This window comes from Poeciliopsis prolifica, unplaced genomic scaffold, assembly GCF_027474105.1.
Source record: "Poeciliopsis prolifica strain line A6 unplaced genomic scaffold, Auburn_PproV2 SCAFFOLD011, whole genome shotgun sequence".
NCBI classification, from domain to species: domain Eukaryota; kingdom Metazoa; phylum Chordata; class Actinopteri; order Cyprinodontiformes; family Poeciliidae; genus Poeciliopsis; species Poeciliopsis prolifica.
In genome coordinates, this window is record NW_026562386.1 from 3,398,766 (window position 1) to 3,423,578 (window position 24,813).

At 37.7% G+C, this 24,813-nt stretch overlaps 2 protein-coding genes across 2 annotated transcripts; both read left to right on the forward strand.

The window, feature by feature from the left end:
* The first annotated feature begins 1,190 nt into the window (after window positions 1-1,190).
* Window positions 1,191-16,567, forward strand: tcf25 (transcription factor 25 (basic helix-loop-helix)). The gene is made up of 18 exons (XM_055036942.1): window positions 1,191-1,531; window positions 2,025-2,162; window positions 2,256-2,327; window positions 2,653-2,774; window positions 3,403-3,468; window positions 3,554-3,636; window positions 4,797-4,927; window positions 5,870-5,969; window positions 6,986-7,079; window positions 7,216-7,308; window positions 8,252-8,357; window positions 8,439-8,598; window positions 8,694-8,781; window positions 8,944-9,102; window positions 9,330-9,420; window positions 10,591-10,670; window positions 10,798-10,873; window positions 15,733-16,567. Exons 1-18 carry the CDS (start codon window positions 1,295-1,297, stop codon window positions 15,898-15,900), a joined length of 2,064 nt encoding a protein of 687 aa, XP_054892917.1. The 5' UTR covers window positions 1,191-1,294; the 3' UTR covers window positions 15,901-16,567.
* Window positions 16,568-19,073: 2,506 nt separating this feature from the next.
* On the forward strand, window positions 19,074-20,823 carry mc1r (melanocortin 1 receptor). The gene has a single exon (XM_055036564.1). It carries the CDS (start codon window positions 19,752-19,754, stop codon window positions 20,718-20,720), a length of 969 nt encoding a protein of 322 aa, XP_054892539.1. The 5' UTR covers window positions 19,074-19,751; the 3' UTR covers window positions 20,721-20,823.
* The last annotated feature ends 3,990 nt before the right edge of the window (window positions 20,824-24,813 follow it).

The following is a 24,813-nucleotide window of genomic DNA, read 5'->3' on the forward strand; positions in this document are numbered from 1 at the left end:
AAACTGACTGGCTGTTTTAAGGCATTCAAAACTGACTGGCTGCTTTAATGCATTCAAAAACACACACAAAAACAACACCAAAAAAAATAAATAGTCATACTGTTTGAGTTATTATTTATTCTGTCTTCAATTTTATGAATGGTCTTTTGGACCTTGATTTAAAAATCTAAAGAGTATTTTCTGCTTTTGTAAATAAAAAGAGAAATATCCCCAGATTTGTTCATTTTTGTGCATGAGCACAATAATAAAAAAAGAATGTCCAGCTTGTGTCTATAGAAATATAATCTGTGGGTTTTAGATAGAGCTATCCCAGTAGCCAGAATGCTGATGACCAAAAAACAAACTACAGTCGTGTCTGATAGTAGAGAGGCCTATTGTTGTGTTTGGACCAACCTGTAAGCTCCAAACACACCCATGTGTACAAAGGGTGTGTCATAATGACAGATATGGATTCCAGCACAATGTGGAGACAAAATAAACCAAAATCTAAAGAAGACCTGATATGTAAGGTGGAGAAAAAACTGTTGAAAGTAAGACCTATACATTGGTACTGTGTATGTGCTGTCTAGAGGCCTCTACAACTGGGCCAAATAACCTCATAATTGGATTGGTTTGATACAAGCTGCAGTTTGAAATAAAATCCTTCACTCTTCAAATGAAGTTGAATCTGCAGAGTCCTTTTTCCCCCTGTAGCATTCGCACACCGACATTTTGAAGACAAGTGTGGTGTTTAGAAAGAACACCACACTGTTCTTTCTAAATAACAGTAAATATGGTAAAAAAAAAAAAAAAGACACGTGGTGTAGTGCTAAATAACGGAAATCCTTTGCTGTTTTATGACAACCGGACTCTGACTGCTACAGTTTGCAACAGTTTAGAAACTTAAATTTGCATAATAAAGCCTCCTTGAGGTAGAAAAAGAAAAAGCCTCCTTGAGGTAGAAAAAGTATCTATGCTTGGCCATCACTGTAATAGCATCATCCCTTGGTGATGCTACAAAAAGTGTTGTTTCCACTGATTATTTCTTTTAATATATTAATTGAATTATTTAATAAAAGGAATGTGTCTAAGTTGAGCACATTTCAATTGATTTTATTTGAAAAAGAAGAAAAAAAAGTGATGCAATGTCCAATATAACCTCTAGAGGGCGACCTCACCCTAACAGTCCGTAAACACTAAGAAGAAGAAAAAGTCTGCATTTCAGCCTCAGCTCACTGGTGTGGTATTGACAGCTATGGAAACAACATTTTAACACTACACAGTTTATCTATCGTCAACCCACATATGGTCTACAATGTCTACCCGGGCCTTGAGAAGACTCAAAGGGAAGCAGAGAGGTCAGGAGGCCTTGGACCTCGGGGACTTAAGTTTGAGAGACAGCCCGGAGGAGCAGGCTGAAGCTGAGGTTGGGGAGGAGCAGCTGGACACGGCTAATGCTGCTAATGTTTCTCCTCCTTCCAATAGCAAAAGCAGCAGCCGAAAGACAAAGAAAAATAAGGCTCAGAAAAACTTCAGTAACATTTATGAACTGGTAAGGTGGCGATAAAAACGGAGTGACGTGCTTCTTGGGCAGCAACGGCACTTTTTGTCTCCAGTTGTTTACATCAGCTCCTGGTAGCCTACATAGCTAAACCATGCTAACAGTTACTCTCAGTTAAATATTAACATGTTATGGTTTTGATAGACTGTCCAACTCAGTAGGTACTTGTAATTTAAATAAATTTACAATAGAGTGGAGGGTAAATTAGATTCATCCCTACATTATTGACTGGTGTAAAAATTATGTATCTAGGACATATTTCTGGTTTGTAAAGTTGCCTCTTACTCAAAATTATAAATGTTCTAGAGAATATATTTACTGATTTATCTTTAACAGTTGTCAATTCAGGATTTGTTGTGTGCTTGTGTACATTTGAAGTTGCTGAAATAATTTTATAATCTCGTGAAGACCAGTTTTATCATGCCATATGTTGACACTTTATGATTTATTTCAACCAAAACACCTTTTTCACTTCTTTTATCAGATATGTGATGCAGAAAATGAGTCAGACAGAGTTTCACCCGATGAAGATCCAGAGAAAAATAAAGCAAGTGGAACTGAAAAGAATAATAACAAAGATGTTGAGAATCAAGATCAAAAGCACCAGGAAGAGTCCACAAAGGTAAAGTTAAAACAATTAGGAAGAAGTTATCTTCCAAATTAACTGTTTTATCTAAAAATACATTTTGTCATCTGTGTTTTTTTTCTTTTACAGCCAGGTGACAGAGTTAAAAAGAAGAAAAAAAAGAAGAAAACTAAAACGACATCAGAGGATGGACAATTAAATGTATGGAACATATCCAATTCCAACAGGACAATAAATCAGTCTGAGCCTAATTTACATCCCTAGAATAGTATAACAGTTTATAAGGCAGAAAGTTGTACAGCTAAATATTCACTTATAGAGTTTATGCAGTCAGTGCTGCCTCCGTTTATAGAATCTTTACTAATCTTGGGAACAACGTAACAGTTAATATGAATCTTCTGGATTTCAAAGTCTGAAAACCTGGCTATTACCTTAATATGCTGTAATGTTTTGATGTGACATGCTTACTTTACAAGCTTTAATTTATTTTGTACAACTCATTAAAATGCATTGTTGTTACTTTCAGGGAGCTGCAACTGAAAATATTGATTTATTGCTGGAGAATCTGGAGCTGTCCGACGGTGTGAGTCTGCAAAGTGAGGACTGTGGCGGCTCAGTCAGAAGATCTGTGCTTCATGTGGAACACAGGTGTGAACACCAACCTGCATAATCCTGAAGACGCATAGAAACCTGACAAAAAAAAAACCACTCTGATTTTAATGTGATCTGTCGTGATAATGCATTGGATATATTTAGCAAGATTACAAAAAGAACTGACTGGACTATCATAAATGTTGGCCAGTAATTTTAAGTACCATGCCTTCAAGCTCTCTGTCCCAGTATAACATGTAGTGACCAGAAGTTTAATGCAACATGCAACATGGTTTGGATGATAAGTGGACCAAGCATTAAAAAGTTAGAGTCAAGGTGTCCCAAAGAGCAGGCGGCAACCAAAGCAACTTCTTCCATAAATCATTGTTGCGGTTGAGCACTCACTCATCAACATTCAGTGTTAGAGTCATATTGCTATTGCATCATTCAGCAATATTACTGCAAATCACATGCTTTCCTAATATTGTAGATTGTTAATCATGATTCATTTTTAGGGAAACCGCCAGAAGGTGGTGTTCCTGCCTGCCGCAAAATGTTCTCATTGTTGAGTGTGCTATTTTTGTAACATTTTGTTTTAAACTGAAAATTATGAAAAAAGTCTCGTGGAATGAATCTTCACAGCTCATCAATGTTTTCAAAGTGACTGTGTCTGGTTTGTCATCAGGAATCTCAACCCAGAGACTGAACTGAAGAGATACTTTGGAGCTCGAGCTGTGCTGGGTGATCAAAGGTAAGAGATTTAAAAAATGAAACATATTTTGCCATTTTGATGTGTAAGATTCATAAAGTTGCTGGGTATTTTTTTTCCTGAACAGACCTCGGCAAAGGAACAGACACTTTCACCGCAGCACTTGGATGACCAGCCCAAAGGAGAGCTGGCCTCGCTTTAGCCGACCGGGTGAGTCTTTAATATTAAATATTTATAAAATCTTTCATTTTTATGTGATAGACCAACACAACCTTCTACATTATTTTAAAGTTAAACACTTTACTTGGTGTCAGTCTGCAACACAACATACCAATTAAATATACTAAGTGTGAGGTTGTAAAGCGTTATATTTTGCAAAAAAAAGTTTATTTTAGCATATTTTAGCAAAGACACAAGATGATAATGAGCCAGATGATTTTACAGCTCAGTTGTTCTGTATGTCTGTTCAACTCTCCTTAATTTAAATAATATTTACAACATCCAGCTGTTCTTTAGGAAACCTGAATAGCAACTTTTACGAGACTGTTATAAATGTTTTCATTCAGGCTGTCATTATAAGAGCTTGAATAGCAACATTTACAAGATCTTGAAAGTACCTTAGCAAAACTTTTTTCAGTTTCCCAGATTTGCAGTCAGGCAACATAAAACTAGCTAAAAGCATTTTTGGGACCGTGACGTCATCACAAAGACTGGCTTATTGTCCACAAACTGAAAAACCTTATTGATTCATTACCTTATCTGTCTGATGGATGTTCACGCCGTGGCCTGATGGCATTTTTCCCCCACAAATATCAATTTAGGTTGTTATGAAAGGTTTGAAGCCAAGCCTCATCTGCACACAGAGCCTTGTGTTTTAGGTGTTTAGTAACTTGCTCACACAGTTCCTGTTTTTGTTTATGCTTAAAACAAGTCATCTGAGCAATTCCTAATGGGCTATTCTGTTATGTGTACTGACCCACAATGTCTTGTATGCTACTTTATCTGTTTCATAGTAATTTAGCGGTGATTAAAATGTACAATCACTGGAATAGCCACATTACTGGTCATATTAAACTGCACAAAATAATTTTTGGGTTCAAAGTTGACAGTTTGGCTTATTGTAGATTTTAATTATTGTATTGGATTGTAAGCAAAGTAGTTTCAAAGTCTTTTATTTTTTTTGCTTGTATAAAGTTTTTTCCTTAGAATAAAGAGTGTTACATAAAATTTTGCTTTACTAAATAAATAGTTTATTACATAGTTTTCCCTTTAGTCCCTTTTTTGTTGTTATATTAATACAACTTTAACATAAATTAGCTCACATGCTTTGTATTTAAATTCTTTTTAGTTTGTAATTTCTGCCTCCTCAGGAATCTCAATGACTTTGCTGGAGTCCAAGAATGGTGTTCATTATTTCACGTTTGAGCACAACCGGGACTACCAACAAGTGCAGTTCAAGTTCTTAGATGCTGTTGAGTCCATGGATCCCAACAACATTGTGGTGAGTCTTCCTCTCATGGAGCTTAAACCTGTTTTATCTTTAATCTACAAGGTGAAGTTTTGTGAATCTAGCGGAGTTGCAAAATATTTTGTTCCAGCTTAAACTCCTGCTGTTTGTTTTTGCCAAGTAACTTTAATGTTAATATTTTAACATTTTTTTACTTTTACAAATGTTCTCTTAGTACAGGTCTGATTAATTTTATCAGTGTATTTGAATGTGCCATGTAATTTAAAGTTAAAAGAAAGTGTGAACTATAGATGAGTAGAAACTGAGAAACCGCTCCATTTTTAGTTTAGGCTCCTGCCTTCCTCAAAGATCTGTTTTTTTTTTTTACCTGATTTGAACGAGTTGGAAGAAAAACTTTGCTACTTCTTTAAATAGTTCCTGCAGTGGAAATGCACTTTTATTCACCACCCACATTTTTTCCCAGGCTGTAGTGAGTTTGCCTAAACAGCTCCAGCAGTTAAAACACAAACATCAAACTGTTCAGGGATGATTCAGTGTAATTAGGTTTTGAGGGAAGCATATTGGAAACACACCTCATGTGTGCCTAGAAACTTCAGACACAGTTATATTTAATAGAGCAAAAAATAAAAAGCAAAATAAGACATTTTTCCAGATATTGGTTTATTTTATGTTTTAGTTTTGTTGTTTTAATTTTTTAAAATTGTTCTATTTTTATATTTGATGTTTGTATTGTATGTATTTCATTTGGTTATGGCTCTTTAGTAAACATTTAGTTATAAAACTCTGAGATGTTTCCACCCTTATATATATTGAGATTATCGGATCCTTCAGATCGGTCCCGTTTTTGTGTTTCCTTCTGATGGCGACTGTTTAACAACGGAGAAGGACTGACTACAGGAACTCCGTATTTTTAATTTATCTTTATTTACTAAAATCCAGCGGTATATTTCTGTTTTTTTGCTTTATTTTCTGCAGGCTCTGCTTCAGCTAAACCCCTATCACATCGATTCCCTGCTGCAGCTTTCTGACGTCTGCAGGATACAGGAGGATCAAGAGATGGCCCGCGACCTCATCGGTGAGGAGAAAACTGGAATGCATTGAGTTTTATGAGCTGAAGTTTTTTGAGGAACGTTTTGTCAGTGTTTTTGGGAACAAATGATTTGTGTTTTGCATGCACACTGAAAGCCTGATGTGAAGATTTACATATATTTACTTTGGTTAGTATCAAGTATTACCCACATATGACCCTGTAAAACATTCCTCAGTTGATTTGAACATGGAGGGTTTTCATATTGCAATTCTAACTCATTTGTCGGTTCGTCCATAAAGCCTCGCAGGCTTATCTATTTTAGAAAACAAAGTTGATCTGTTTCAAGTTTGTCCTTTTTATAGACAACTGATTTTGGCATAGACATAAAACGATGCAGCCTCTCTTTACAAAATACTCTGCTGTCAGTTATAAGTCTGGCTTTCATCATCATATCCTCTTAGGACAAGCAGAATATTGTGTCTAGATCATTACATTTCACTATTCTTGGTCTTGTGAGAATCCTTAAAGTAAAGGCGAAACTAAATTAAAAAGCTGCTTTTTTAAATTCTGCAGAGATCAGTGCATTTTTTGCTTCACATTTAGAATTATGTTTGTCATTGACTTTGGCCAAAAATGATGACAAATAAACTGATGTCTCCTATTTTTGTTTATAAGTTTATCAAATTGAATAATCTCAGAGCTGTGCGCTTTTGCAAAATGTGACTCAACAAACCAGCCTCTGTTAGGCAGGCTTCATTTAAAGCACAATGGTATGTTTATTATCACAGACTCTGTACTTTAACATTTTTTAGTCTATGTGGAAGAGTCACAAAGGACATTTGTCTTCCTCCCTGGATAATTGATTTACGTGCCATAAGACAGAGGTTTTCAGTTTCAATATTTTTAGGTTGTAAAGACGTGCTGGTAAGATTGTAAATGAGATTATGACTGCCAGATCATGTTTGCTTCATTGTTGTTCCCCGCTTTTTCTCATTGGGCAGCAACAATATATCTTATGAACTCCTTTAGAAAAATGTCTTCTCTTTTTATTTTTTGTGCAGAACGGGCTCTGTACAGCTTCGAGTGTGCTTTTCACCCCTTATTCAGCCTAACATCAGGAACCAGCCAGCTGGACTATTTGCGACCAGAAAACAGGTCGGTTGCGTCTTTCTTCTTTTTCCCTCCTACGTTTGGTGTTGGGAGGCGTCAGTTTGACCCCAGCTTAACATTTTGAACTTCAATTATATTCTATGGCACAGCAATCCAGTAATTTAATAATCCTCGTTTGCAGAGCATTTTATCTGGCTCTTTATAAGCAGATGATGTTCCTGGAGAAGAGAGGATGCCCACGGACTGCTTTGGAGTACTGCAAACTAATCCTTTGGTAAAAGAAGAAAGTCTTTTCATAGTCACAGAATTTCACTTTGAATTATTATGGGTTTATTTAAATAAATTTCTGACAAGCATTTTGTTTCTTAAAAAGGAAATTCAAGCTGCGACTATTATGACACATGCAAGATATTCTTTAGATAAGGAAGCTATAAATATGCTGTGATTTTGCTGTGTATTGTGTGCAAGTATTGATATTTTGGTTTTGTTGCACTTCCTGAAAATGTTGTAGTTCTCCTACCATGATTATCTAAAGCAAATCTACTCACTGGATCAAAATTGATGCAGAATCTTAGTATTTGATGTTACAGTCACACTGGATGCAATATTTAAAAGAGTAGTTTATGTAAAGTCCCATGAGCTGCTGCTCTGCATGCCAACATTACTGTTCTTGGCAACAGTGTTCATTCCTCTGAATCTTTTCAATGTTTTTCACAAACCTTTTTGCTTTTTTGGGAATTTAATTGAAAGATCAACACAAAATATTGCATAATTATGAAGCGAAAAGTTAAGGATGTTTTCAACACTTTTTCAAATCTGAATAGTGAGTCAGACATTTGTATTCATTTCACTCTGAAAGCATCCATTTTCCCAGAGAAGCCTTTCAATTAGAACATAGAATTAGTCAGACAACATTAGCGAACAAACAGCGTCATGAAAACAAAGTAACACAGCAGACAAATCAGAGATGAACTTGTGTAGAAGTTTAAATCGGGCTTAGGATAGAAACTGGATCCAAAGTAGGACTTTGATCCAGTTAGATAACATATTTATATAGGTTCTGATGCTTTATTACACATAAATGATCCATTCAATGAAACATTTTAACAGTTTTCTGTAAATCATTATCAAACAATATTAGACTTCTCATTATATTATGTCAACATGTTTCTAAGTACTTTAAGTCACTGCTTTACTCGTGGTTTTGTGTCTCATAGTTTAGACCCAGACTCCGACCCGCTTTGCATGCTGCTGCTCATCGATTTCCTCATGCTTCGTTCCAGAGAGTACAGGCCTCTCCTTCAGCTGTATCAGGACTGGGAGGTAAAATTGGGCCTTTGTGTTCAACACTCAACTCCTTAGAAATCTGATACTGAAATTGTTTTTTGTAACTCTTTCTTCCAGGAGCATAGAAACCTGTCTCAGCTGCCAAACTTTGCATTTTCCTGCGCACTCTGTCATTTCCACCTGAGTCAGCAAGATGATGTGGATCCTGAAGAAAGTGACAAACAGAGGCGAGAAGCTGACCAGATGCTGCAGAGCGCTCTCATAATGTTCCCTGGAGGTTAGATGAAATCCTTCACACACCCTCTGTTTAAGAGCACAGCTTAAAGAGAGGTTTAATCATTTACTTCCGGCTGTAATTGTGTTGTTTTGCAGTTTTGATGCCTTTGCTGGATCTATGCACTGTTCAGCCTGACAGCACGGTCTCTTCCCATAGCTTCTTTGGTCCAAAGAGTCAGATAGGGTAGGTCTCCTTTTTCTACCTAATGTAGCGCACAACCCACAAATGCTATTACATAAATGCTGCATGCTAAAATTGAACTGTATAAGAAAAGACAACTTAATGTGACATGTGCTGCAGATAAAGATCAATGTTTCAAAGCCACCAAACGTCATGTGTCTCCAGGCAGCCACCGGCTCTGGCTGAGCTCACGGCTCTGTTTGTGGGGAGAACGTACAGCCTGTGGAAGGAGGCGGCGGTAATGCTCTGGCTGGAGGAGTCAGTGAAGGAGGTGCTGCGCCGGGTCGATGCCAAAGATCCTCTCGTAGAGGAGTGTCAGAACAAGTAAGCTGTGCATTTCCTGCTTGCTTGCCCCCATTCATATTTCTGGCGGCTTGGTGATGCGTCAAACGAAGACAAGCCATGTTAAGTAAAAATGCCAGTACTTAGACCAACCATATGTTGCTTAGAGAGCTAAGTGGGTACAATGTATTTATTCTCTGATGAACTTAGTCTCTATATTAATAGTTCATTAATTTTGGTAAGTGTTGTCTTTTGTCGCTCTGCTCCAGGAGAAAGCAGAGATACCAGAGTGCACCAAGAAACATCCATCGCCATGTTCTCCTCTCTGAGATTAAGGAAGCCACCTCAACTCTGCCTCTTGTAAGAAGTCACCAGCTGAGTCTCCACTGACATTGCTTTTCAGAAAATTGAATGGATCAGGCTTTATGTGCTGATGTCAATATCAGATTTTCTTTAAATTTGATATCAAAGGACAATAAAACATAATGTTCTTAGGGACATTGTAAAGTCGCAGTAGTTTTAATACAATAACAAATGAAGAGGTGAAATATCCTTCATATTTCTACACCTTTAACACTGTTTTATTTATCTATATCATAAAGGTTGCATTAAAACACGTGCAACCGTTTTACTGCATCGTCTCAGTCACCTGCACTAAACTATTGATACAGTTTAGTGCATATATAGTGTGAATTGATGCACTAAATTGAAAATGTTAGGAGTTTGTACTTTTGATGGTTTTATCAAATAGAAAACAAAATCCATATCTGAGCATATTTATTATTCTCTCTGCAGATACCCTAAAAATCTCCTGCACAGATGTTTTCCAGTATGGCAAAACTTACTCTATGTTTAGCAGGCATGTCGATACTCTGATCCCAAGTTTCAAATCTGGCTCTTGATGGAGGCATGTTAGTCTGATTGTGCCAGAAAACCACTGAGTTAAAGCTGCAGTAAAACACTGAGGTGGAACCTGCCTTCATTTTTACATTACGTGCTACTTCTCAGTTCACTCTTCTATAACACTGCTGATCTGTCAGTCATAGATGAAACACTCATTTTAATAACTTATTCTAACTAATATGTAATGACAAGTTTTGATTAGTCTCATATCTTGATCAGCTCATCCCTGCTTTATAGTTTCCTATCTATTATTATTATTATTATTGCGGCAACATCAATAGGCTGATGGAAGCAACATTTCCACAGCTCCAGCACACAAATTACAAATTACATATCCTCATACTCTGGGTTTTTTTTTCGTGTGTGTCCTTCTTCAAACCGACACGCAAAAAAGCCCGGCTCCACTCCACAACAAAGTTTACCAACTCATGATCCAAACCTTGAGAACAGACTCGTGTTTCTTCTATTTAAAGTCCAGACATTTTCTTGGGTGTGATGAACTCTGTGTTCTTTCCAGGCTGTAGATGAGCATAGCCATCAGCAATGCTGCAGGAAGCTTAAAAAGCCAATTATATTTTCGAGGGTGATGATTAAAAAAAATGTGCGATATATTTTTAATTCCTGTAGGAGGTCACCACTCAGCCTGTGATGGGTTTTGACCCTCTGCCTCCACTGGACTCCGTGATTTCATACACCAGACCAGAAAGGTGATGTGATGCATTCATGTGCATGCATTTCTGAATCTCATAGAACAAGCATTCTTCTAACTTGAGTTTATTATAAATTTAAAGCGTTGTCCCAATTTAATGATTTTTTTTGTGTCTTCACATTCAGGCAGCATGTTGGTGCATCCAATGAGAGCACGCTGTCGCTGTTTTTCCGCTCTTTGCTCCCAAACTTCAACCTTCAGGTAAGCTACACAAGTTCTGCTGCTGGATTCTTGGAAAGATTTAATCAGTCAAATGATGTGATATAAATGGTGGAACAAAATCACAAAGAAGACCAACATTATTACCCTGATGTGAACTCAGCGCCTTTCAGTTTGGGATTTCTCTCTTTACGCTCCAAAGAGGAAACTGCTAATGCACCCAAAGATGTTGGCACTGAATATGAGTTGAAAGCACTAATTAAGAACCCATGCTGTGCATTTGGAGACGACATGTGATCACAGCTGTAATCCCCACAGACACAAGTTATTTGTCTCCTAACAAATTCTGTTACTCTGAGTCCAGAGTTTGGTCATTACAGTCGATATAAACTTGCTTCTTCGACAGGCGAGAAGCAAAGCAGTCTTTAATTTTCTTCTTCCTGTAGCCTTAAGGGTTTTTGCAGAACTTCCTGCCACATTTGGACATAGGGATGTGCTTAACCTGAGTCCAAATAAGAGCCAAGTTGCTCTTACAGCAAAATAAGAGAAAGTTGATGTGGTGGGAAAAAAATAAATCAGAAATGCTGTACTAGAAATCCAAACGCTGCAAAGTTCTGTCCTGGTTGGCGATCTTGGTTTTATGTGATGAACTAGTGCCTGTAAATGACTGACCTGGACATGTGCTGTTTTGTTATGGATGCTTCTCTGATTTTGAGATTAATGCATCAGTGAATAATTCTTAATGCATTCACAATTCTGTAAAGTTAATCATTCCACATTACTACCAACAAGTCTTACTTTGCTATTTTTTTGCAGTGTGCTCTTTAGGTTTCTGGAAATTTTTCAGTTCTTTTTTTAAGACCTTGACTGCGTTTTCAGGCAGTTGAGTACCTCACCAATTTCAGGGGAATCTTTGAGTTTACGCCTATCATTTCTGACGTAAAAGTAGAAAAATTATGCTCAAGTGAGCATAACTTGAGCATATTTAATCCACTTTCCTAGATTTTATTATGTTAAAATGTTCACTATTTTAAATTAATAATAATAATAATAATTGCTTACAACTAAAGAGATTACTTTCAAATACTGGCCATCTGCTGCGTACATTTTTTTTAGTGTGACCCATATGTTGTGATGCGTTTGTTCAACACATGCTGTTGGATCCAGGTTTGTACTGCAAACAAGTAAAGAACGAAACAGAATCCAAAGAGAAATGTTCATGCTTTGACAGCCCATGCACCACCAGTGGTAATTCTATCACAGTTTCACAACAATGGATCTGAAATGTTGTTCACTGAATTTACATGAAATAGAAATGTCCTCAGAAAAATTACAAAGATCCTTGCGAATAAAAATCAATACATCTACCGATCAATACATTTACAAAGAGTGATTTGAAAAAACTTTTGCTCCAATGCAGATGTTTTTTTTATACACCTGAGTGTTTCATCTTATCAAAACAATTTCATTTGCTACATAATAAGCGACACAGTTGGTAGCACTATTGCTACGTCAGGATCTGGAACCTTGGACCTTAAACTTTGCTCCCACCAAAAAAATCAAAGAACAATTTCCAGCTGTCGGTCCATGACTTTGAGACAAAGACAACTTGGGTTGTTTAGCTGGACTCAGACAACACATCCATAAACCAATAAATCTATTAATGTAAAAAATAAAAAATAACAACAATAAAGATAGCAACATTATTGTAACTAACAAAATAAATAAAGGATTCCTGTAGCAGTTTTTCTGTGCTGTTTGAGCCCAAACTGCTGATTTAGGAGAATAGAAAGAATCATTGTATATGTAAGCAGCAATGATTCCACTTCTATTAAGGCATATGACCTTATGCATGGATGAATCATAATTTCTTCCCAGAGAGCTGATTTGAACCAAAGATCTTGTTTATCACCTGATTCAATTTGTTCTAGTGCTTAAGGGATCACCATGTAAATATGATATATGGAAGGATGTTTTTAGGTCAGCAGTTTACTGCTGACCTAAAATTTCTCTTTATCAATTTCTCTTTATCAATTTAATCTGCTTGCGTCGAGGTTGAATCTGCCTTTCCACATTAACTCGCAGGTGCTTGAAAGACCACTACGCTGAATTAAATGCAAACTCCTCAGCCGATCTGACTCATGAATCTTACGTCTGAATCCTCCCAAGTATTTTCTGAGTCTGATACTTTTTGCTCTTTCCCTCAAAGTTTCACTAATTTTTATGATGTTGCCTGAGCCCCAAAAACCTCAAAAAAACATTGTTGTGGCGCATCATCTCTAGTTTTCTGGTTACATAGACACAGCTATTAGGCTGCAGCACCCTGCAGGCCTTGTGGAAACATTTGTGCTGCTAACAGCTAGAAGGAAATATTTTAGCACATGCCCTTGACTGATGAAACATTTCCTCCCAAAGCTCATGGTTAGCCTAAAGGGAGAACAACTATAGAGCATCTATTAAGGCATATGACCTTTTTGCTGTTAATTTTATCTCCCATTTGCCAGCGTGTTGGTGAATAGTTAAACAAAGAAAACATTCACAAAGTTGTTTGTCTTTGCAGCATGCTTGCTATTAATGAAGCTTATTCATTGGGATGATGAAGGACTGCTGTATGAAAATGTCAGTGAGTTCCTTTTCACTTAGTTATTATTCAACCTCTTTTTTTATATGTATAATCCTTGAAGTGTGAAAAATAAATAAGTGACTGGATGTGTCTTCTCCTAGACGAGCATCTTCCGGTTTTATTTTCACATTTTACTTTTCTTTGCTTCAAGAAAAGTGCCAGGAGAAATTTTGTGGCATTTTGGTACCACATGCTTGCTGTGGTTTAACAATTTTTGATTAAATAACAAGTTAACAAGTTAGTTGTTTCAAACTTTGAATTGTGTGTAATAAAGTTTAGTTACAGTTGCTTGTTTCATTGAATTTTGATTTGATTGTCTTTTAACTAAATTGATTAAAGCTGTTGTGATTGTGGTACAGGACATTAAGAAACTGGTTTTACTGAACTAAAGTTGATACTTTTATTTTGTTCAAAGCTCTTATGTGTTGGTTTTTTTTTTTACAGTGTTTCAGTATTTTAGCATCCCACCTTTGAGAACTGAAAGTCTGCTCTTAAAAAAAAAGCAAACAAAAAACAAAATATGTACTGTTGGAATTTGTACAAAATTTAATTTAAATGTGAATCTATTCTGCTGAATAGAAGTTTTTTTTTCTTTTTTATTGAATCAGGTTTTCAAAGAAGTGAAAATAGAACAGAAGATTTTTTTTTTAAATTGAATCAAGTTTTCAAAGAAGTGAAAAGTTGTGTTGGTTCAACAGCAGTGCATAAACTGCTTGACTTGTTCAAAGTGAGCTTTATTTTTTGTGTCGTCGCGTCGGCTTTTTGTTGATTGTAGGCAGATCCGAACCATGAAGGTCATGCACCAACCTGCCATCTTTCCATACATCAACCACTCTTTGGCTCGCATGAAGTCGGGTCGCAGATGTGGCGGGTCCAAAAGAATAATCCATACATCTCTGTGGCCAACGACTGCTTCCAGCTTATTCCTGAAGGATCCCAAATTGTTCTCAGGCCAGAAAGGCTCCTGGCATCAATCATTAACAAAAATACAAAATACTTGGGATCTTGATCTTCTTTTTGTTTGCTATGAGGCCGTTTCTCCTTTTGTTCTTCTGTCAAAATTAGAATGGGGATGAGATCATCTCCAAATAAAAAGCCCCTTTCCGATCATGTTGTTCATTGATCTACATGTGTTTATTCATTCTTGGGGCCAACTGAACGGTCCCAACAGGAAAGAAGGGTTGAAGTCACACCTTCAGCATTGTGCCTGTGGTCCAGCTCACAAACCCATAACCACTGAAAACTGTCAGGGCTAATAGAAGATTGTGGAACAAAGTGATTTGATGCAGAGTCAAGTCGGCTGCAGCAGCGGTGCGTGGCAGGCAGCCTCACTGCTGTCAGACTGCCACAGCGTGCGACCGAGTGGCTGAATGACTAATGCTACACAAGGACGGGCCATTTGGCATTTATAGTGAATGGATGGATCCCCTGGAGAGTAATGTTCTTATAATGTGTGCACTGGTTGGAACCAAAAGGCTGCAGAGTGCTGCTACAGGATGCTGCTTGTGATTCGCGAGCAGCAGAACGACTTTAAACGACGTTAAGCAGAGACGCATGTGTATTCAAGGGTTCTTAAGTCTTACTCACTTTCGCTATCTCATCAATGTCCTTGTAATCTAATGCGTTTTTGTAACATAAAAAAACCCCAACCATAGAGACATGAATACTGCTTTGCAAAAGTATCCACTAAACTTGACAAAACTCAAAGTATTTGAGCTATACCTGGTTTGCCTTTTATTTGTTTTTTTTTACAAAATAAAAAATTGTGTTGTGCAAATTTATTTAAAAGCCTTAGTCAATAACTTTGTAGAGTCTTACTTTTGCCTATTTGAAGAAAAATATCTTGTTCCACTGCAGGATGCGGCCACCACCATGTTTTATCATAGGAGCGGTGTGTTCAGGACGATGAGCCGTGTTTGTTTTCTGCTAAAAATGTTAAAGGTGTAGAAATAGTTTTGCTAAACACTGTAAAGATTAACATCCTGGGGTCAGAGCTGTACATGAGTAAACAGACGTGCCCTCTGCATGTCTCCATCTGCATCCTTCCTGATATTATTATCTACTTAAAGAGAGGAAGAGATATAATATGGATAAAAGCAATAAAGTAAAGGGATATATATATATAAGTCTGAATGCTCTGTACATGGAGATGCATCATGTTAGATAGGAAACAATTAAGATCTTTTTTGCTACAAAACCCACCTGATCTCAACAGTAGAGAATAATCGATCTGCTCCCCAGTTCAATTATAAATTTCTTTTTGTCCCCTCATTTTTAGGGCGAACTGAGACAAGAGGATGACATGGAAGTAGCGCGAGCCGGCCAGGAGCTGAACCAGGAGGTGAACCGCCTGATGGTGGCCATGAGGGACATGCTGGCAAACATCCGCTTCCAGGAGCCGCCCAGAGAGGACAACCCCTACAGGGACGAGGACGAATGGGACTGACGGAGCAGCGCTCGAACCAGTGTTGGATGCAAAGAGTTGAAATAAAAACAGTCGACATCTTCTTAATGAGCAGTTGGACTTGGACATCTTAATTGTGATTTTTTAAAAATGTGTCCAGAGAAGAAAATTTCAATTTGTTTGAACGAGGGGAACTTTCCTGCAACCCCAGAAAAAAAATGGAAGTAAATTATTATGTCTGAGTTTCACTAATCTACCAATGACAAATAACATGCATCTTTTCTCTTTGTTAGATCATTCTTGTTTGCAGACAAAATGAAGATCTTTTATTATTGGGAGAACAATTCAACTACGGTTATGCATAACAGCTTCAAAATCTAATTCAAAAGCAATTCATTCAAGATATGAAGCACAAAAAATGTTAATATCGATTGTGGAACATTCATTGATTTCCATGCTTTAAATATTTATTCTGTTTTTTTTAAATAATCAAGTCCACCTGTCACTTGTTATAGTTTTATTTCTCGTTAATTACACAGATTAATAATAAAAGAAGCATAAATGAAGAAACATTTATTGAAACATGCACCAAAAATTTATTCAAAAACAGTGCAAAAGAAGATTGTGCTGTGAGGAAGAGCTGATGCTGCATCTGTATGAGGACAATACAATATCAACATGTATATCAATAAATTCATTTTTGGTAGAATTGTTTTTGTTTGAAGTTTTCTATGTAGTTTGGTTCAAAATATGCATTAAAACTAGAATAAAACTAATGGGAAAAGAACTTTTTTTTATCTTTTCGTTCAACCATCGTTGTCATGGGGCTGCAAACGACATCCTTCAATTTCCAAACATGGAATTTTCTATTCAATAAAATGCTTGTTTATTTAATCAAATCAGTCAGTTATGATTAGGATGTTAAGGTAATACAACAAAAAACAACATTGTTTCACTTGAATTTAGATGAATATGAACACAAATTGATGGATAAAATCAGTTTTATATAATAAAAGCACAGTTCTGTGCAGGTTCTTTGGTCTAGAAGTTGTTGGAAGTCCTGATTGCAGTTCACAGCAAATGTTTAAAAAAAAAAAAAGGTTTTCTGACTTTCTGGCATGACAAGCAAATTGCAATGTGAGTTGGGAAACTCATCCTGAACACACCATCTGTACAGTGAAGCATGCAGGTGGACGGAGAGACAGAGGGACTTCTAATCCCAAATTAGCTGCCATACAGTCCTTGACTTTTACAACATACTGGCTTCAATACATAAGCTAAGCTAGGAGAAATTTCAATTGGAGGTGGTCATGCACCAAAGCGAAAGTTTAAAAAACATAACTTGGAGAAAAGTCAGAAAAGAAGAGAAATTCTGCTGAAACCTTCTTGTGCTTGACTTTTCTCCCCCCATTTATTTACATCTTATTTAAGCTCTGCTTCTGCCACAATGTCAGTTTGTCAGAGTAACATTTATATCTGGGTCAATTTACAAGCATTTGATTTTTTCCATCTTATTCCATCGGCCCGTTCAGTGGACGAGGTCCATTAGGTCAAACACAAGTCTGTGAAAGTGCAGATATATTTGTTAAACTGATTGCTAAACAGAATATCCTCCTCTTCTCTCTGCTGAGATGCTCGGTGTTTTCCCATCGAAGGCTTTCTCTGCAGCAGCTAAACTCTGAGAGCAGAACCCTGCTCCTCCCAGCACCACAACAATAAATTATGCTTATTTATCGCTGCTTTTGTTCACTATTTGTTTCGGTCCGGTCAGGCTGTTTATACAGATGTTTATCTCTGGAGGAAAATGTTGTCATTTCTGATAGGGAGCAGAGAGCCTAAATATAACTTAATTTGTCTGAATCATGACTTTGCCTCATGCTCTGCTTATCATAGTGTGCCTGTCAAACCTCCTGCACAAGAAAATAACCCAGTGCAGAGGAGTGATCACTTCTAGCTCATGAGTTTTGAGCGTACTTTTCTCATTTTCCCTCCTACGTTTTACATGTTAACATTTTAACAGACTGTGGATGCACGCAAGCCGCTGCAGTGCATGCCAGCAGCATGAGCTGCTACTGCGGCTGCTTTGTGGCTCAGTAAGCCACATGGTGTGGTTGGATGTCATTGTTGAAGTCCATCTGGAGCTATGGCTGAGGACGGGAGACCATTTTATGTGATTTTTCTATTGAAAGGCTTATACAAACACTTGGGAGTGTGTGAAAGGTGAAATAAAATTCATGCAATTTTTGAGAGTCCCAATTTGAGATTCATTTCAGTGAAAAAGTGAAATCCCCGTTTTGATCAAATACACAAAATACTGTTGGGCCGTAAAGCGCAGTGATACCATAATTATTGCAAATTATATTTAGAGCTTTATTTGTGTGGGCATGTGCTCACTTTTTCCTTCCACTAAATTCTCCATTGATAAGCGTAAGTAGATCAGTGTGAGAACAGCCGGCCTTTCTAGGCATAAACTTTCTGGAGAATATTGACGGCTGTCTGCTGGACGACAGTCCCTTACATTGTGTTGGCAATAACATGACTCAGCATTTCTGTGTCAAAACCCCCCTTCCTTTTTTAATTGGTATGATGTGATGCTCAAGTGTTTTTTGAGAAACTGTCCTTTGTATTTGCACTAGGTGTTATTGTAAAGATGTGAGTTTTTCTGTGTTTATTTAGGATTCTGTGTCAGTTGAGTCTCTGTGTTGTCCCCAGCTGTTCCCAGCTGTGTCTCATTCCCTTGATCACCCACTGGGCTTCATCAAGATCATGAACGTTTGTTGCAACAGGATGTATTGATAAAAGACATTAGCAATCTATTAAAAACTATTCATAAATTTCTGTCTTCATGAAAGAAATAATACTGGACATCTTTTCACATTGATGTAATTTGGCAAAGTAAATTTTTTAAAATTGACTAAAACACACTTGAGTGCACAGAAATCCTACAAATCTATTCCATTTGTCTACTGCTATCAAGTAAGTGTGTTTATTTTTAGCCTTTTTTCTTTTACATAACCACTATCTAGAGGAATTTGACCTCACGACCTCAGATCCGTTCATGTAATTTTAAGGATGCAGCTGTAAACAACAGAACATCTAACAAAGCTTCATAAACAAAACAATTTTGCTCTGGATTCTTGTAAAATCTTTTGGAAGGACAATAAAAGCTTTTACCTTTCAGCTCTCAAGTCTTCTGTCATAATCTCTTGTTGAGAGTAAAATTCAGAACTGCATGTTTGTGTGTGTGTTTTTATTTTTATTTTAAGAATCTTTCTTGTTAATGTCCTTGTTAAGACATTAACATTTCCCCATAACACTGAACACTGAGTCCAAACTCTGAGACAGGACCATACTTCCAGCTGACGTCCTTATGAGAGGAGGAGTTTGGTAAAGTCACTCAGGATTATTTCCAAAATGACTCAAGCAGCTCGCTCTCCATCTCGAACAGACGTCTCCAGTTTTCCTCCTTCACTGTGTGGTCCAGAACGGATCGCATGGTTCCAGCGGATCAGACGCGCAAAGACCGAGAATCATGGCGGACAAGAGAAATGCGTTCGTGGATAATTCGTGGATGTCTGTCCAAGTCGAGTTGCTTCGATGACTGTGGAGGAGAAATTTGGAAGAGGAGACGGATTTTTCAAATGGACAAACGCGCCGTCTCTCCTGACTTTGCCTTCACAGCTGAGAAGTCCCTGGGTCTTACGGTCGTCTGGACAAACTCAGCCTTGTTGGGACCAGCTTCCAAGCGGTTTGCGAGTTGCCTGATTGTCACGGGACACATTTGAAACGGCCGATGCGCAATCATCTTCCCACGGACTGATGAGACCTATAGTCTCCCCCTGTTGCTCCAGGTAAGCTGAGATCTGTCCGTCATCATTACTCCGCATTCCGACATGGATTTCAACAACAGCTCATTGCGCTACCTCCACGTGGAGTTCAACCCGCTGACTGAAATCATGGACGAGAACGAAACCAACTCCACGCTCGGCGAGCGGAGCGTTCCGAGCTGCGTCCAGATCCGCATCCCGCAGGAGCTTTTCCTGGCGCTGGGCATCATCAGCCTGGTGGAGAACATCCTGGTGATCCTGGCGATCATCAGGAACCGCAACCTGCACTCGCCCATGTACTACTTCATCTGCTGCCTGGCCGTGTCCGACATGCTGGTGAGCGTCAGCAACGTGGTGGAGACCATCTTCATGCTCCTGAACGACCACGGCCTCCTGGACGTGCACCCGGGCATGCTGCGCCACCTGGACAACGTCATCGACGTGATGATCTGCAGCTCCGTGGTGTCCTCGCTCTCCTTCCTGTGCACCATCGCTGCGGACCGCTACATCACCATCTTCTACGCGCTGCGCTACCACAGCATCATGACCACGCAGCGCGCCGTCGGCATCATCGCGGTGGTGTGGCTGGCCAGCTTCACCTCCAGCATCCTCTTCATCGTGTACCACACCGACAACGCCGTCATCGTGTGCTTGGTCACCTTCTTCTGCATCACCCTGGTGTTCAACGCGGCGCTCTACCTGCACATGTTCGTGCTGGCCCACGTGCACTCGCGGCGCATCACCGCGTTTCACAAAGGCAGGCGCCAGTCCACCAGCATGAAGGGCGCGATCACCCTCACCATCCTGCTCGGCGTCTTCATCCTGTGCTGGGGGCCCTTCTTCCTCCACCTCATCCTCATCCTCGCCTGCCCCACCAGCCCCTTCTGCAACTGCTTCTTCCGGAACTTCAACCTCTTCCTCATCCTGATCATCTGCAACTCCCTCATCGACCCGCTCATCTACGCCTACAGGAGCCAGGAGCTGCGCAAGACCCTGCAGGAGCTGGTCCTGTGCTCCTGGTGCTTCGGCATGTAACAGCCCGCGCTGCGTCACGGGTAAATCGAGGCAAATTAGGTCAACGTGCGGCCTTTCATCCGAAGAACAGTTTCTCTGTGAGGGTTTTATTGGGCGGATTAGGTCCTCGAGCCGCACGCAGCACTTACAAGATGAAGGAGGAATCTGATTAAGACGTTTCCTCACGCCAGCATGGAGTTGGGATTAGTTCGTTTCATTTGGACATTTCTCCGCGTCACTGCAGGACACTCAGTGCCCGATGCTTTCAGGGCCTTTTCTTTGACAAGAGGAAGCTGTCAGATGAGTCAAGAGCTCATTAGACTCGACAGGTTGTTTTTTTAAAAAAAGTATCTGAACGTGGATTTTAAAAAAACAACAACAACAAAAAAAAAACAAACGAAATTAACTTTACATTATTAAATATCACAGTCCAGTGAAATATTTGACAGCTGCCTAGAATTTGGTCGAGAAACAAAAATATTTTCTGTGATCATTTGTGTCAACAATTCGTTTGACAGTCAAATATTTGGACTGACTTTCTGCATACTGCAAGAAAATGTAATATTAGATTTCACATTTTTTATGAAAGAAAGAAATCTCCACCGACTGATCTTAATCTGCAGTATTTTGTAAGAGGCCTGAACGCTGAGCGTTGTTGGACTAACATGTAGCAGAGTTACCTCTATGATTATTCATTTCCATAAGTCACAAACCAACTAAAATAAAACAAATATTGACCTGCAAGAGCTGAAGCACATGGTGCCAAAGGATTTGTTTGGAGGTAAAAATGGAGGGAGGAGAAACATAAAGCATGTGGTATTTTACTATAATTATTAATTAACTCAATAATAATAATAATAATAATAATAATAATAATAATAATAATAATAACAAAAAATATGATCAAACAATAGAAATTGACCTAGTCTATAATTAATTTACATTTGTGTTGTTCAAAATGTTAATTAATGTACAATATCCATAAATAGATTAATCTTAAAAAAAAAAAAAAAAAAGAATAGTAAGGGATGCTTTGTGACTTACATAACAAAACAAATAAATAAAGAAAAACTTGTTCTTTCCCCCCGGAAAAGACAAAGTTTAGTCCCTGTAATGATTCAGTAAATCGCGGTTCCAATAAAGTTACCGGATTAAACCGCTTCTCAAAATGCGCCTCGTTGAAACGATCCTTCCGCTCCAGAAATCTTGTTTCCTTAGACAAAGCTTGCAGTCAACAACTCTGTCCAAAAATAAAAGTGCGAATGAGACGCAGACATGAAAAATAAAAATAAAAAATCACATGAACAGCCCAAAGCCAGAGGCTCGTTGCATAAGACGTTTATGAAAGGAGGCTCAATCAAAGTTTGGTTGGTTGTATTTCTGATTCCCAGAAAAACTACAAAGACTCTGAAGATTATTATTATTATTATTATTATTATTATTATTATTATTATTATTATTATTATTATTATTATTATTATTATTATTATTATTATTATTATTATTATTATTATATTGGCCTCAGAGTGAAATATTCAATGTTAAGCTGTGATTATTTTCTTCATTTTATGTACTTTTTGTTCTATAGTTTCACTTAACGTTTCAAAAGTTTCAATTTAAGTTTTAGGTTTACATCACTTGAATAAGGCGCAGCACTGTATTTACAGCTTCTGGTGCATCACTGTAGCCAATGAAATCGAAACGGCTCAGCAAAGTTTTTAACACAACAAAACCTCCATCTTATCTTATTTGTTCTCTATTTGTTCTCTTTATTTTTCTTACACCTGTTCCTAAAATAAACACATGTTAATAGAAAATATTCATTAGACTAACTGGAAAATATATATATATATATGTATATATATGTATGTAGCTAAGCTTTCTGTGTAAATAGACTAAGCAAAACCTTAGTTCATTTTGTAGCTGAGGGATGCCTTTCTGTCTCAACTTAGAGGAGATCCAAGACTGATCCATTCTCTATATTTAAAGGCTTGGAAAGGAGATGATTAATTGTATTTTAAGAGAAATGACAAGTCAGTCATTAGTTTTTCAGGATTTATTGTTTTTGTATGATTGTACAACAATCATAGCCATTTCAGGTCCTCTAAAGATTTTTTAAAATAATATGTAAAACTGCAAATATGTGTCTCTGGGTGTGAAATATTTCTGATGAACGCTTCAGTTTTACCTATTTTATGTGTGAAATGGTCAGTGTGACACTATTACAAAAAAGAGAGTAGACTTTTCTACTCTTATTGTTTTTGTAATAAAAAATTTCAATTAAAAATGCGTTGTTATTTATTCAAACGAAGCCTCATTTACTCCAAGGAGTCTTTATATGCTTTATGTTGCAGGGCATGGACAATGCTTTGTGAAGCCACCTTTCATTGCAAACAGGATTGCCATTCTTTGGGATATTTCTACCAGCTTTGCATGTCTGCTGGACATTTTGATAATTACCATCTGTGAAGTAGTTCCAGTTTAAAAACTTGGAGATGGTTGGTGCCTGATTTCAAGACTTGCTCTGATTCTTTGCCCATGTCATTTTAACACGTGAACTACTTCAATATGAATTCATTCATATTAGTTCTGGTTGTACGTCGAGAGTCACTGACCTGTTTGAATGTGAATCTTTGCCTTCGTCCTGAATCTTTTGGAACAAGTTTTCTTCTCGACGTCGTGTTTGAGAAGAAATACACATATAATTCACCACAAACGCCAAAACTGTCATTTCTTTGGGTGCTATGAAGCCAGAACATTGTCTTCACATGCTTACATATCATCTAAAGGCTTTTCTTCTTCAGCTACCATAGAGTGGGATGGCAAGGTTGGAATAAATAACTAAGAAACTGAGACAAAAAGTTGCATGTTGGGTCATAATAACTATTAGACCTTGTCTCCATGCCTGCACAGGTATTTCTTCTCCTACCATCACAAATGTAAATGTTTGATTTTTCTAAAAACACTGCGATGTGAAGTGTAGCCATATGGTTTAATCAAATGAGAGGCAGATTGAGAAGTTAGGAATAAAAACTTAAAACAAAGGATGATTTGTGGAAAACCACTTCATGCCCGCTGGACTATTTGTGATCCAGTGGATCTGTTTCTCCTCCAAAAGCCCCTGAAAGCTTTGTCGACTTCATGGCGCCATTGAAGCTTTCAAATACCGGGACATTTTGACTAAAGATAAGTCTGCCAGTAATCTTGGAATCTTAAAATGGGTCATCATTGGATTTTTTTTAGACCTCTCTAACCCAGAGGAGAGCAAACAGGATAGCAGCGTCCTTATCCAGAGTAACAATATGCAAGTACTAAACATTGTTCAACTCTGGCGACAATTAATCCTTAATTTTAGATCACATTTGGTCACAAAACTGTAAAAAATCTTTATTTTATATTACATACACATGAGAGATTGCTGGGTTTTTGATAAATCTTTAAACTTTTAACCCCATCCTGACTGCTTTATGTCAAATCAGTGACACAAGTACTGCATTATGAAAACTTGCATAAGTTTTCTTCTTCATGTGAACCTAATGGTGGTTCTGATGTGGCACTTGATTTTAATTATAACTAAATTAGGGCAGAGTGTGACTGCTTTATTTGGAGGGAACAGCGTGTTCATAGTCAGCCAGAATTATGACTTCCTCTTCCTTCCATACAGCACAGCTTTGTTCATAGCACAGTCCAGATCTCCCTATTGCAATAAATACAACAAAAAACAAATGCAATCACAATTAACTTCCAGAATGATAACTTAAAGATTTTGAGTTCATCAAGAGCGATGTGTACAATGAGCATTATTTACAGAATGGTGATTATAATAGAAGCTTTTGATTACATTTATTTATAGAGTGGATTTTTTCCCCCTGTTCTCAACACCTCTCTATTTACATAAGCGATAATTGTTTTTAGAAAAAAAATATTTTTTTCAATAGAATATTGGTACTTTAGACCTATATTAGGCACTATGTGTGTGAACTTCCACAATATTTTATTTAATCATTTCTTAAATCATTTTTAGTTCAGCTGATTCTTTCCAGTGGTTGACAAACCAACAAGTGGTACATTTCACAGTTAATTTTGCATGTATTTACTGTCATTTTGTGTTTAA